Here is a 13,562-nt window from a genome sequence, read left to right on the forward strand (position 1 = left end):
GTGACAGACACAAATGAAGCAAGCAAAGGGACACATTTAATTTCTTTCAAACCCAGGTGATTATATTGTTTACAGGAGCTGGGGATCGAGAAGAGTGCTCCATGTCTTAGAGAATCTTGAAAAAATGCTTTAACAAATATATAAGAATCATATATAATTGGCACACACTTTGTTTGAATGCAAACACTGCTGTTAAAGTGGTGCTTAGAAACAGTTTGTTGGCCTTCTCTCCATACAGGAGAAACATTCCTCTCGTTTACACCACTCACTTGCTTAGCAAACCCTTATTTATCCTATGATGCAAGCATAATCTGCCCAACATCAGATCCCGAGTTAGTGGAGTGTGAATTAGTGGGATTCTAGGCGGTCTCTCAACAGCCCACGCCAAAGACAGTGTCAAGACTGCTCTAGAAAATCTAGAAAATCACCTCTGCCCTCTCTTTTCTGTCTCTTACTACTTCTTATGCTTCAGTGGGTTTTCAAAAGAGATGGAAGAAGATGGGCTTAAACACACATTCTTAGACATTTGAATAATTATTTATTGAGAAGCCACAGTTTCTCACACTTTTACAACTGTAGGCTTTTATATAAGGCAAAAAGCAAGATGGATCCACTATTTTCCACAGAAAGAAACAGCTCTACAGCATACCCCAGGGTCGCTCAGTTACAGATCAAAGTGCAATGTACATGACAGATATAAAAAACAGTGTGGAACAAAATAATTGAAATTATGGTTACAGTCTACTGGAGGAATTATCCATATCTTATTATAAATACATTTATAGTCTAGGGTTGTCATTTCAATAGGTTTTGTTTTGTTTTTTTACATATATAGTTATTGAAACAGAGAAGCAAAATGTAACATTTACTAGGATAAACTTTGACAGAAGACAGTTGGTCTGAACTTTGCTTGGTGCTAAGTCCTGATTAGATGGCCCCCTTGCTATGACAATTAAAATAATTAATCCATTGATATGTAACTTTTTAGTGGGGGAAACTACATGGATAAATGCAAAGCTGGGTTAACCAGGACACAAGGGGTCCATTGCTTTCAGTTTTAGGGGATGAGAAAAGCTAAAGTTGGCTATTGGAACCATGCCTCTTTTTTTCTTCCTATAAAACAAGAACAAACCTGAAACCAAAACCAAGCAGATCTATGTGCTTAAATTAATTTATTCATGTACTCATTTAAATGCCTGGTACCCAGGTACATGAAACAGAGACATGGTAACACTCAATAAGATTGCTCCCATGTCCACTTTCCATCAGTACATATGTAGTACAGGTTGAAACATTTTGTTCTGCTAACAACAGGGACACACCTAGCAGCTGAACTACGTATTCTCTCCATGAACAGTGTTTAAGAATGGTGTTCCATATTGCTTGTAAACATATAGACACAGAAATCAGAAAACCATGGATCTTAAGCTCATCTGCTAATCTTGGTACCATGTAGCTAAAATGGTAAGTGTATTGGTAAACATCTCATGGGCATGGTAGTTGACAGAAAATTCCCTAATGGAGTTAACTAACAGACTAAGGACATGCATTGATTACAGGACTCCATCCCAGTGGACTCTTAGACCCAGAGAATGGTCTAATCATCTTCTTCATCTTCTTCATCGCTGTCCTTCATGCTGATGCCCTGTAAGCCCCCACCCTCACTCACTGACGCTGTAGCTTCCTCCACAGTGAGGCGGTTTCTGATGGTCTCGTAGGTCTTGCTGTTTAAAGTGGAATCCAGGACCCCTTGCAATCGGAAATCTCTATAGGTTTTCTACAGGGAGAAAGATAAAGTGGTAAGGAAGGCCTCATCCGCAAGGGGAGGAGAGAGGGATACAAAGCAGGCACAAGTGTAAGAGTCATGACTTTCAGCTAAGTGTCACTTTTTATGAATTGAAAAGCAAAAAGTCACTCCGTTCAGATTTTACTCAACTGAATGACAGAAAACGAGAAATTGTGACAGGATAAACTGTATTAGACAAAGCAAAGAACATAAGCTTGTGTTTATTCAGATCCACAAAAGGAAATGTTTCATAGCTGCTTCCCCCTTCTCCGGTCTGGTTCTTTCCCTTAGGTTATTATAACAATATGATCGACAGTATAAGGGGCTTGAGCATATACAAATGAATGTGTCAATTGATAATGGTATTTTGTGATTTCTGTTGCAGTCTGGTTGTTGGAATTCTTGCCTGTTATAATTGCATGAACCATGTCCCTCTGTCTCATCCACAAGATAGACATATGCATGTTGGTATATGAAAACTATTACGGGCAGCCACAATGATGGGCAAGATGGAGCGCTAATGCCTCATCAATATGTTGCAGGCATGTGACTCATGTCTCGTCTCCTTGGGAAAGATCTGTATCCATTTTGTTCACAACTTTATGTTCTCAGGGAGGGAATTTGGCTCTTTTTCAAGAACAATGGTTGGTGTTGCTGGGGTTGCTGTATCACAAGCTCCTTTGTTCCTTCATGTGGTTTCTCTCAGATTTCCTTAGGTATCCCAGGACTGTTTCCCAGAACTCCTTTAGTTCTGGGACCAGAAGCATCTGGCTGTTGTTTAGTTCATATATTTTTTAAATGGTGTCTTTCTAACTATGAGTTTTCTCATCACACTGCATATCATTTCAGCTACTAGTTCTCGTCTTTGTTGTACCTGTTGATACAGGATACTTGATAAACAGTCAAGAAAGGGAATGTTAATATATTTCAACATGACTCCCACATTACTTGTATTTTTAAAGTTCATCTGATGCAGTTATGGTGTCAATAAACCCAAGATCAGCACACTTTTCACGTCACAGGATGTAGTGACTGTAGAGTTTATCAGTGAATGCTGATGGGTCTTCGAGGACCAGTCATGTGACATTATGGGTGGATAACCACATGTCCCTTTGTGGATGATTATTCACCACACCTTATTTCTGTTTATAAGATAACCTGGTTTGGATATTGTTCCAAAGCCATCTTATCATGGTTCTAGTGAAAATCCCTTGAGAAGTAGGAAATAGACAGGTAGCCAACTGAACTGTGTTTTCATGTGATGGGATGGGTAGGAGATTGATTAAATGTTAGGCCCAGAGTAGATCAAATAGCCAAATGACTTACTAGGCTTTTTGAACTTTTCAGTTAGCTATTCTGTGGCCACTTAGAATAGCATAATTGTTGCCAGACTAGAGTAAGAAAACTGGAGGTTAAGAGGTTTAAGTATTCACTTCTTCATTCAAATTCTAGAGCAGTGTGCATCCTCCTTATGTTTAGGGTAACATAAGGGTATAGGTTTAGGTAACAGCCTAAGGGTATAGATATGATGGTTGTGTAGATTCGAATCCTTCACTTGCTAATATTAAGGAGATAACCTTTAACTAGCCTTGGATGAACACACATTTTTTGGATGAGGACTGAAAGGAGTGTCTTTGAGGCAGGAAAGAGAGTGGGGACCCTTGGAAATTTGCAACCGAGGAGCACTCTGGGGGGTTCTGCTTCAGTCCCCTTGTATTGCAGTAGTTGAGTACAATTTTGTAGAAAGGAAAAGGTCCCTACCCAGTGACATTTCTGTGTTGCTCCTCTGTGATTCACAACTATGTATAGGCTTGTTTTTGGCAGATCACAAAAATTAAGCCTTCTCTCTGACATATTATTATCTTAATAAAAAACTGCTAATTTTGACAAGAATTTGGAAGCATCGGTTATGAAAAGATAATTTGAAAATACTCAATTGTGATATTTTCTTTTCCTGTCTACCTGGTCAGACAAGGGTCAAATAGAAATTATCCCATATACTCTATAACACACACACACACACACACACACACACACACACACACACACACACACACACCACGGGTAAGAAAGAAATAGTTACACCAAGAAAAGGAACCCAGAGGGTCTGGCAATGCTTAGTGAGCCTGCCTTAAGGGACTGACTGAAGAAAAAAGAAAAAGAAAAAGAAAAGAAAACTAAGCTGCGTGCACCATTGAAGTGCATATACTTTTACAATAGCCGTAGTTACATACTGGCTGCAGCCTTCTCCAGGGTGGAGGCTTTGTGAGATCAAATGCAGATGATAATAACTCCTTAATTACACACAATGGAACTGTAATTGGGCTTTAGTCAGCACTGGGGTAGAGGAGCACCTTCAGGGGGATGGGACTAATCCAAAAGAGACCAAGAAGCAGGGGAGGGGAGATTTTTTGGCAAACTGTTAAGAAAATTCAGCTACACTTATTACTAAAATATTTTAATGGAGATTTTTGTTCATTGAATAGGAGTTTTGCATACAAATGTTTTAAAAACCCTCTGTGGTGAAGCATCAAATGGAAACTGAAATGATCAAAAAACGTATTTACCCCCTTCTGTGATCTTATTATTTCATGTAAACCACTTGGATTTCACGCTGAAATAATTATCATTAGTACATGGCACACACATAAGAACAGGGGAAAAGAGCTACGTTCAGGGTATGTTATCTCACCTTTGTGATCCTTTACATTGGATTGTGTACACGAGTTGTAAGAGAAACCACTTCAATTAACCATGAGAACAATATTGATTTGCATTCTGATAATGATCACAGAACATATTTAGAAATAGCTGGGGGTAAATATTTCCATTAAATTAATTGTGGCAAAATTTTATTTAATTAAACCATAAATGAAATTGGTAATTTATGCCATTAACATAATGCTACCCAAAGCAAGCTTTTAAAGGTGCAATGCCACTGCCAGGGCACAAAAGTCTGTGACATTTTGTGCATGGCAAATATATACAGTAGTTTTTCCTATAAAGACAAGGATATCAGTGCCTACCCCCATTTTTTAAAACTAAGCTTGCCTTTGATGTCTCAGTAAGAAATTAAGCAGGCACCACAAAGGGATTTCATGGGACTTTCTTGCATGCAACACTGTCTTAGAAATCATCTCATTGTGCATGTAAGCAGGTACTATCTGTTTTGGGAGTTCTGCAGCTTGCCAATGAAGTACAGTTCAGTAAGCTACTTGCAAAGAAGAATGCCTTGTTCTTTTACCTTTACCATCCTAATTAGTGTTTTCAGTTGATAAATGTGAAGTTGTAGGTCCATCCGGTCAGTCAACCAGGTGCAGATGATGTTCATGGAGCTGTTGTACCATTGCTGAAAAAGAGACAAAAGTTCTCCAGGCAACACATCATGGACTGACTACAGGGCAGGGAGAGAACAGGTCACATTTGAGCCCCTGCTCTGTTCTGCAGGAAACAAGATAGTTAAACAGAACTGGAGAGCACAGAGACCTTGATCATCAAGCCACACAAATGAGGTGCTGATTCAGTCTAGACCAGGGCAGTGTGGGCTGGGGATTGAACCTGGGACCCTTCTACTACACACAACACAAGACTGCCTCCTGTGCTCTTGATTTTCATCTGAATCGGTCCATTTCACTCAGCTGTGATCCACAGCTTTGCTCTTTTCCTAATGCCATTGTCTCCAGGGCCAGAAGAGGGACAGGGGTGCCTTGACTGGAACTTACCTTTGGAAATGGACCCAATGTGTGCAATTCTGGGGATCAGGTGAAATGCCTGAGGAATTGAGGGCTGGGTATTTACGGCCATTTGCCTGACTGGGGCATTCCTAATATGGACAGCAAATGAGGATTTCTCTTTAAGGGCCAAACTGTTCTGGGCAGCGTTTAAGTGCCCTGCATTAACTGTGCAATCTGTTTTAATCTTAGCACAAAAATTATGGAATACGAGAGGGAAAAAACTATCTACAAATGAGCTCATTTCAAGCTGTTGAAATCATACTTCCCCTTATGGGGGTTAAATTTTGCTTCTTGTCTGTGAAAAATGCTTGAAGCTGTGTCACTTTAGACTGCCACCCCTGTGGTGCAGGAAGTCTCTGGTGCAGTATAATTTTGCAGTACTGCTCATATATTCATAAATCTCACTCAGAGACATATGAACAGTGTTATGAAGTGTCAGTATGAAAAAAAATCTAATCTTTTAAACTTCACCAGGTTTCATTGCGCTCTACCGCTTATACCAAACAATTTACAAATAAAATGAAAAGGTGTGGATGGACCTATATATTTATTTATGTGACATCTATATGAACTGTGCACAAAATAAAAGAGGAGTTAGAGAATTGAGACGATGCACACACTCACACTAGCCAGCGCAGACAGACACACACACACATCACACACCAGTGGGGATTCGAAAAGCATAAATAAAAACATGTTTCTGATGGTAACTCCACCCTTTCTCACCTAAAGATCATCCAAAATCAGTTTATGCCTAACACTCACAGTTTTTCTGAAGCCTTGTTTCTGACTTAATTTCTTTAAAAAAAATTAATTTGGGGTTTTACTTGCAAGGTAGAACTGCCAAGTCTCACCTTGCAAGAAACTACAGCGTCGCAGCCATGGCGTACAGAAGCCCTCTTTGCATCTTTCTTATCTAGGCTCGTCCTCATCGGAGCCAAGTGTGGCTCTCCTTGGAGCCCAGCCGCAACAGGGACCATGCTACCCCAATGAAGGGAGGCAGCGCAGCAGCCTCACAGCCAGCTCCTGCTCTTTTGAAGATCACGGAGGAGAAACTGTCAGTTGTGGGAACCGTCTGTCCCTCCCCAGGGAGCAGGCGGCTGGGGGTGGGGGTTTCCTGCTGAGATGGGCAGTTCACTCTCTAGAGGACGTGTGATTGTTAGGGGTCAAGCTGCTTCAGGCATGGACAGGTTTTCCCCTCTAGGGGTGAGAACATTTTTCTGAAACTTTTTTTAGGGAGGGGTAGTGGTGGTTATATATGGAGGGTGTTTTTGGCACCTCCTGCCTCGGGATTCTGTGGCATTTGTTGTACTACATCTGGGTTTGTTAGAAGGCTCTGGGGACAGGATTAGTATTGGATCACAGGTGAGCATGTAGCTTTATACTACCTCAGCTACTAGGGACTCTCCCGGGTTCACCTAGGCCTCAAACTTAAAATTATTAGCTATATCTGGCACGCAATCCACTACATCCAGGAATAATTTCTCCTTATGTTTGTCCTTCCAGGGGGTTGGAAGGTGATCTACAAGAAGCTCATGGGACTACATGGCCAAACATACATGCTCATAGCCTTGTGATGGATGGATACATGTCTAGGACACAAAAGAGGAGTGTGGCACTCTGGCTTCTAGGCAGAGGTGGCATTTTGCTTTGGCTGTGACAACAGGCAAACCAGTGCTGGCTTCTATCACTGCCAGCAAGCCTGGTGCAACATGCCTTTTTCTCTTTACTGAGAGACGCGCCACCTTTCAGGAAAAAATATAGCACCCCCTTCCATTTTACATAGGCAGTTCTCACTCTTGTAAATGGCTTTTAAATAGTAAAATAAATAAATAAAAATTAAAAATACAAATGAAAAGGTAGGCTGCTGTCAACAGTCTTGCACTGTTGAGGAAGGCTAGGGAGGGAGGGACGAAGAGAGGGAGGAAGTACATACAGAAGAGATCAATGTAATGGAGCACATTCCCACACCAGGAGCAAGAACGCCCTGGAACATCCGAGCTTCTCCTGAATCTCACATCTAGCAGGAGAAGTGTAAAAAATGTATGATGCCCCATTGGCTACACATTCAAAGAGGCAAAAGGGAGAAAGTGAGTCCTTTCCAAACCTTATGCTCAGTAGAGAGAATCAGAGGCGCTTTTAGACGAGGCACAGCCAGTGCTAACTTGGTTTTCCAGCAAGGGCGTAAAAAGGCATTTAGATGTCAGATAAAGAAGAAGTAGGCATTGCCTTTAGAACTTTACAATGTTAGAGGTGACAGGGATCCTCACAGTATCCACTGAGAAGGAGAAACAAAGGCCCAGAGAGGGTTAGTGACTTATTCAAGATCACACAGGAAGGGTGTGCCTCCAACATGGGCACTATGAGAGATGGTCATTCTCAGTCTCCCCTGCTCTGAGAATACGAGTGTGCTGGTCAGCAGAGTCAATCTGCTGCATCTCTCTGAAACTCTCTAACTGGGGATAGCACACGGATTACTAAAAGCAGGTCCCAGAGGAAGGTTCCTTGCCACAGAACCCAGCCAGAACCACAAACCAAAACTCCATTTCCAGGCGCCTAATGAGAATGCACGGCACTCTTCTGGGAGTCAGGTTTGCTGCAGGTGATGTCAAAATGCGAATGCAGCAGATTTGTTATGATTCTTCGAAAGAGGAAATTCATAAGACAGCTGCAGTTCTCCCTATTTCCATTTTCCTTTCACTCAGACAGGTCTCTTTCAGAGCTATTTTAGTACCTGAGCATGAAATGTTTGGTAACCTGTGGTTTAGATATGAGGAAGGAGAATTAGGAATCGACAACACCCATTGGATATTTTGAATAGTCACAACTTGCTGTTCATTAGTAAAGGTTTACTGATTTGAAACTTCCAAACATGGCTACTTTAATCCTAAAAACACACCAGAGAAGTAGAATTGCCAGTTGACTGGGCTCTTAAACATATACCGCAGGTAGTCATCCTGGGAGTGTTGGAACATAAAAGATGCTCATCTCAGCTGGCTGGAGTGCTTCAGAGCCCCTGGAGGGTTGAATAATTTCAGCTGAATCTAAGGATCTATTTAGAAAGTAGCTAGAAGGCCAATAGAACATTGCCTCCTCTTCCTTCTCTCCTCTTTTCCTTCTACCATCAAGCTACATCCTCAACCTTTCTTTTTTTGGACTATTTTTATTTTGAGATAGGGTCTCACTAAATTGACCAGACTGATCTTGAACTCACTCCATAGCTCAGGCAGGACCTAAACTTGCAATTTTTGCATCTGGTCTCCAAGTAACCAGGACAACAACCTGTACCACCTAGGTTGGCCCTTTTTCTCCCCAATCATCTTTTGTGTCATTACCACTCAAAGTGGTCCTGTTTAACCTTAAACTCTTATGCTCAAGGAATTTTCCCACATCAGCCTCCCAAATACTGGGAAGCAGGCATATGCAGTGGTACCCGGCTTCCTTGCTTTCTAGTATGCAGTATTTAGGAGTGCTGGTCCTAATATACGCCAGAGTTTGCATCTTGAATAAATGACTTTCATCCTCACAGACTCAGTTTACTGATAAAAATGGGCATTTTTTACAGGATTCTTTCAATGAGTAAATAAAAGGCTTGTGAGCACTCATGCCTGGACTCAGTATATAGCAAAGCTGACATCACTGCTACCACTGGCTTTGCCCCAGCCACCACCACTAGCAACCATTATTATATCTCATATCTAACTGCTTTATCTCTTCCCGTCCATTTAAAAGATAACAAATACAGGGTGGGGGTTAGTTATCTGGGAAAGCCATGTGGTGGAAGAAATAGTTCCCACAGGGAGATCCTGGAATTGTGTGCATAAGTCTTGAGGTGACATATGGATAGTTCTTAGCAATGGGATTCCATTTAAACTTGTGAACTTGGGTTCACAAAGAACATTTTAAACTGATATTGATTAATATTGAAGTGTTGACTGAAAATGACCCTGTAGACAAGTTCAGTATCAGCCTGTTTGGCCACTTGTTAGCTAGATAGGCTCAAATTCACTGTTTACCTTGGTGTCCTTCAGTTTTTTCTTGGAGTTGATGCCAGAACCGACTTCTTAGGATTTCTAGGAGGTGATGTGCCTACCAGAGCTAGGACCATACAATAATCACTCAATAAAACAGTTTTCACTCACAAGATACTTTCAACATGTAGCACAAAGTATTGTCTTGGTCCATTTCTAGAAGAAGCTTGGTCACTGATACTCAGATTTCTCAGGCTGAATAATGTGCCCTCAAGCATACTGACTTCTATAGGGCAATACCAACATTTGGTCTCTACTGTTCTAATAAGGTTTGCTATGGCCAGGATCAGGGTGAGGCAGTGAAGAAAATTATTAGAGACCAGGATCACACACTGACATCATTGAAAATTCTGATATTCATCAAGGGTTTTTTGTACCTTTACTTTGATCTTTGTGAATGTCTTAAATACTAAAATGTAATTTTAAAATTGTAAATTTAAAAATATTAAGGCCAACAACAGTTGGTTACCCCTCACTAAACTCTGCATTGAAGGAGTGACTCCTAAATCTCTCTTTAGGTCTTCTCTTTGGTTTCACTTTTGACTAGATGGAAGCTTCATGCCCTGGAAACCTGAAGTAGTGACAGGGAAGACAAATAATTAACGCCTGACAAAGTAGGGTTCCTGGCAACTGGGCTCCATTCAGAGCTGGCTAACCCCAGTGAGCCACACAGGCTGGTGTTGGAGTGGCTTCTGCTGAAGTTTCTATTTTCTGCCACTCTAACCACCACTCAGAGTTTTTATTTTGAGACAGTCTCTTCATGTACTTCTGACTATCCTGAACTTGCTAGATCAGGGTAGCCTCTTGCTCACAGCCATCCTCCTGCCTTTACCTCTTGATGTGGAGATACTGGTGATCAAGTGCCACCATGCCTGTCTATAAATCTTAATTGTGGTCCCGACACTTTGGAATTAATTTGATGTCCTATTGAGACTTTGTTGTTAGCAGTAGCTACATTTGTTCTTGGAATGAGTCACATATCGTGGATGAGTGACAGCAGAAACCAGGCACAGGGGCCGAAAGAGTATTTACATATTCACATAACAAAGATCATTTATTTCAACTTACAGAAATGCCTTATCATGCCAGATGATTCTATGATTTAGAGATGTTTGTCCTTAGTGCCTGTTCCCAACAAAGTACTATTTTGTGCAGAATCATGTTATACAACTCTAGACATGCACATAGATATTCACAAGAACATGAACAGAGTTAGTAAAAACAATGAACTGTTCATGGAACACTAACGTCTCACTATGTCCAGATCCCACACAAAACATACTACAAGCACGATACAGTTTAATTGTTAAATTCAACAACTATAAACAGCCTCATTTTTGTATATTTTAAAAAAGGGACATACAGCTAGTAAGCAGTGAGGTAGTTTGAAGTTGTTTTTCTTCAGTCCCAGCTTGTTAAGAAAGCAAGGATGGGCTGCAGAGAGTTGGGTGCTGGTTCTAGATTCTAGGTGTCTCACAGCCAAGCTGCTAAGTCCTGAAGCTCTGTCAGAAGTGTGTGGCTAGGACAATGATGTGGAGTCTGTTTCTACTGGAGCTCAGACTTGTCTTGGAGTGGAAAAGAAAGCTCATTTGATGAGCTGACAAAGTGGCTACACAGATAATGGGGACCTGGGGATATTGCTATGGAAAGCTGCTCAGTGACTTTAAAGAGTTGGTGGAGAGATGACCATTGCTCACAGGAGAAATGACTTGAAAAGGCTGGGTGGGATGAGGGATACATTTCTTAGCCAGAATGAACATAGCTCCCCCCACCCCCACAGTTCTAGATACATTGGTAACTCCATACTTGCTGGTGGGAGAAGTTTCTCACCAGGGCAATTTGTTTTCAAGGGAAAAACACAATGTCTTGAATTTTCCTGACAGCTTTATAGATGGTTTAACACTGACCAAATATTTGGCTTGGAAATGATACGTCATAAGCTACAGAATTTTCATGGAAAAGACAGAACAACATGGTAGCGCCTTCGCCTATCAGAGGGAAAGCTCCAAACACAGTAAAACCAGCCCAGTTCAAAACTGAGCTCTGCTGCTGTCTCTTTCTCTTTGTGTAGCCTAGTTAGGCCTTGAGCTAGAGTCCTCCAGCCTGGCTTCCCAAACAGCTGGAGGAGGAGGAATACAGCTTGTTTTTTTCTCTAAAGGAATTTTTATTGATGCATCCTCTGCTTACTGTAGTACCTGACTTTTATCAACATGCATGCACATGTATATTCATACAGATACACATGCCACCCTGTGCCATAATCGAGGGTGATGTTTAGCTCAGTATCATAAAAAGAAGCCAGAAAAATTACAGTATTTGGCCCAGGATTAATAAGCATATCTTCCCACATATTCTTTGAGTACACACTTGTGATATCGTCAAAGAAACCCAATATATCCCTAGTCTCAGTGATCAGAATGGTTCTCTAGTGTAAACACATTGCTTTAAGCATGGACTTCCCTTGAAATTGGTACATTTGAGGCATGTATGCAGGAAAGCAAACCACAAGAGGCTAGGGAGCTCTTAGTGGACTGGTCAGCAAGATGGTAGTTAAGTTTTATCTCTACTCATTTTACCGAAAGATGAAGAGAGGGAGAGTCAGTGGAAAAAAAAAAGAAAGTGGCCTAGGAGCCAGGAAGTAATGGTGTGCAGACTCAGGTTGGCAAGGCAGTGCAATCTGGTGCTAACAGAATACACTTAACCCTACCCTTTATATCTGCATGATAAATTCACATTAATCGCTCTGTACTTCAGTTTCCTCATCCAGTAAACAGAGAAATAATAAAACTTACTGAGTGCTGTGGGGTGGTTAGTGTGTGTAGAGTACTTTCAACAGCTCTAGGTACAGACTAGGCTTTGGTTGTTCCTACATGAGCCATGCTGTCTTAGCCTGCTTCACACAGAGGAAAGTGAATTACCCTAAGCAGGAGCTGTTCTGAGCTGCTTTCTGAGCAGCTTCCATTATCCCGAGAATGTCCGAGCAAACAGGTCCGAGCAAACTGGTTTGGTAACCAACCAGTGTCTTTGGACTGAAGAGGTACAGTGGATGCTGGGGGATTTCTGAGCCTGTTTCTGGAAAGTACCTTTCTCCAGCCAGGCAGAGCCATTCACAAGTGAAACCTGCTCAGCATCTCATCTGTGGAAGGAACGGCATTTTCTGTTGGCAACGAGTCAAAGAGGAAGATGATAGCCAACCACACCCATGTGACTAAGCTCTTTTCTGTGTTTTGTGAGACAAAGGTGAGTTATTATTAGTTAGAACAACAACAACAAAAAAATCCCACAACCTTTTAAAATTGCTGTATTGAAGTACTGTAATGAAATATTTTAACTGAGGTTTCAATGCATATTTATTCCTTACAATTTGGGTAATTTAAGAACCTGTGAAACATATCATCCAGGCTTTCTTTAAATTCTACCAAAGGCACCATGGCTTTATTAAGCCACAGTCCAGTGGGCTGCTCAGGTCAAACAGTCCCAGCGACTGGGTGTTATTCGGCGTCCTGATGAAAGATTCAGAGGGTCTGAGAAAGAAACCTGGCTTGTGGAAGCCATTGCTTTCAAGTGGGCAGAACACTAAAAGACTGCATGTAGTTCATAGCAACTTTTTGGATTTGTCAAAGCTCCCCAAAAGCTAAATCAACACATTCTAAAAGGGCATATCATCCAAATGCTTGAAGGAGTGGGGACACTGTTGAAAGATGCAATCTTTTGCCTCACTTGAGTGTTGCTGTAATTCAAGATCCAATCCTCCTAAACAACTGCTCTCTGAATGGGTATTTCCCAGCCATGGCTTTGGGACGCTTGGCTAAAAGCATGAAGCTATAATCAGACACTTAAGTTAGAGGTTACAGACCAGCAGAATGACCTCAGTGTCCTTTGTAACTGATGGTGGGCTGTGGTTTTCTCCTTGATAACTCCTGTAGTTGTTCGGATGCATAAAAAATCTACCTCAGTACCTCCTTACAAAGACTACTGAGGTGCTTTGAGGGGGCTGGGTCCTCTCAGGGC

At 41.4% G+C, this 13,562-nt stretch overlaps 1 protein-coding gene across 1 annotated transcript in view; it reads right to left on the reverse strand.

Moving 5' to 3' along the window:
* Positions 1 to 521: 521 nt before the first annotated feature.
* Cadps (calcium dependent secretion activator) overlaps positions 522 to 13,562 on the reverse strand; it is a 451,625-nt gene continuing 438,584 nt past the window's right edge. Inside the window, 2 exon segments of the mRNA XM_035452903.1 lie at positions 522 to 1,777; positions 5,031 to 5,135. Coding sequence (XP_035308794.1) covers positions 1,598 to 1,777; positions 5,031 to 5,135 — 285 coding nt within the window. The 3' untranslated portion in view covers positions 522 to 1,597.

This window comes from Cricetulus griseus (assembly GCF_003668045.3).
Source record: "Cricetulus griseus strain 17A/GY chromosome 1 unlocalized genomic scaffold, alternate assembly CriGri-PICRH-1.0 chr1_1, whole genome shotgun sequence".
Taxonomy (NCBI): Eukaryota; Metazoa; Chordata; class Mammalia; order Rodentia; family Cricetidae; genus Cricetulus; species Cricetulus griseus.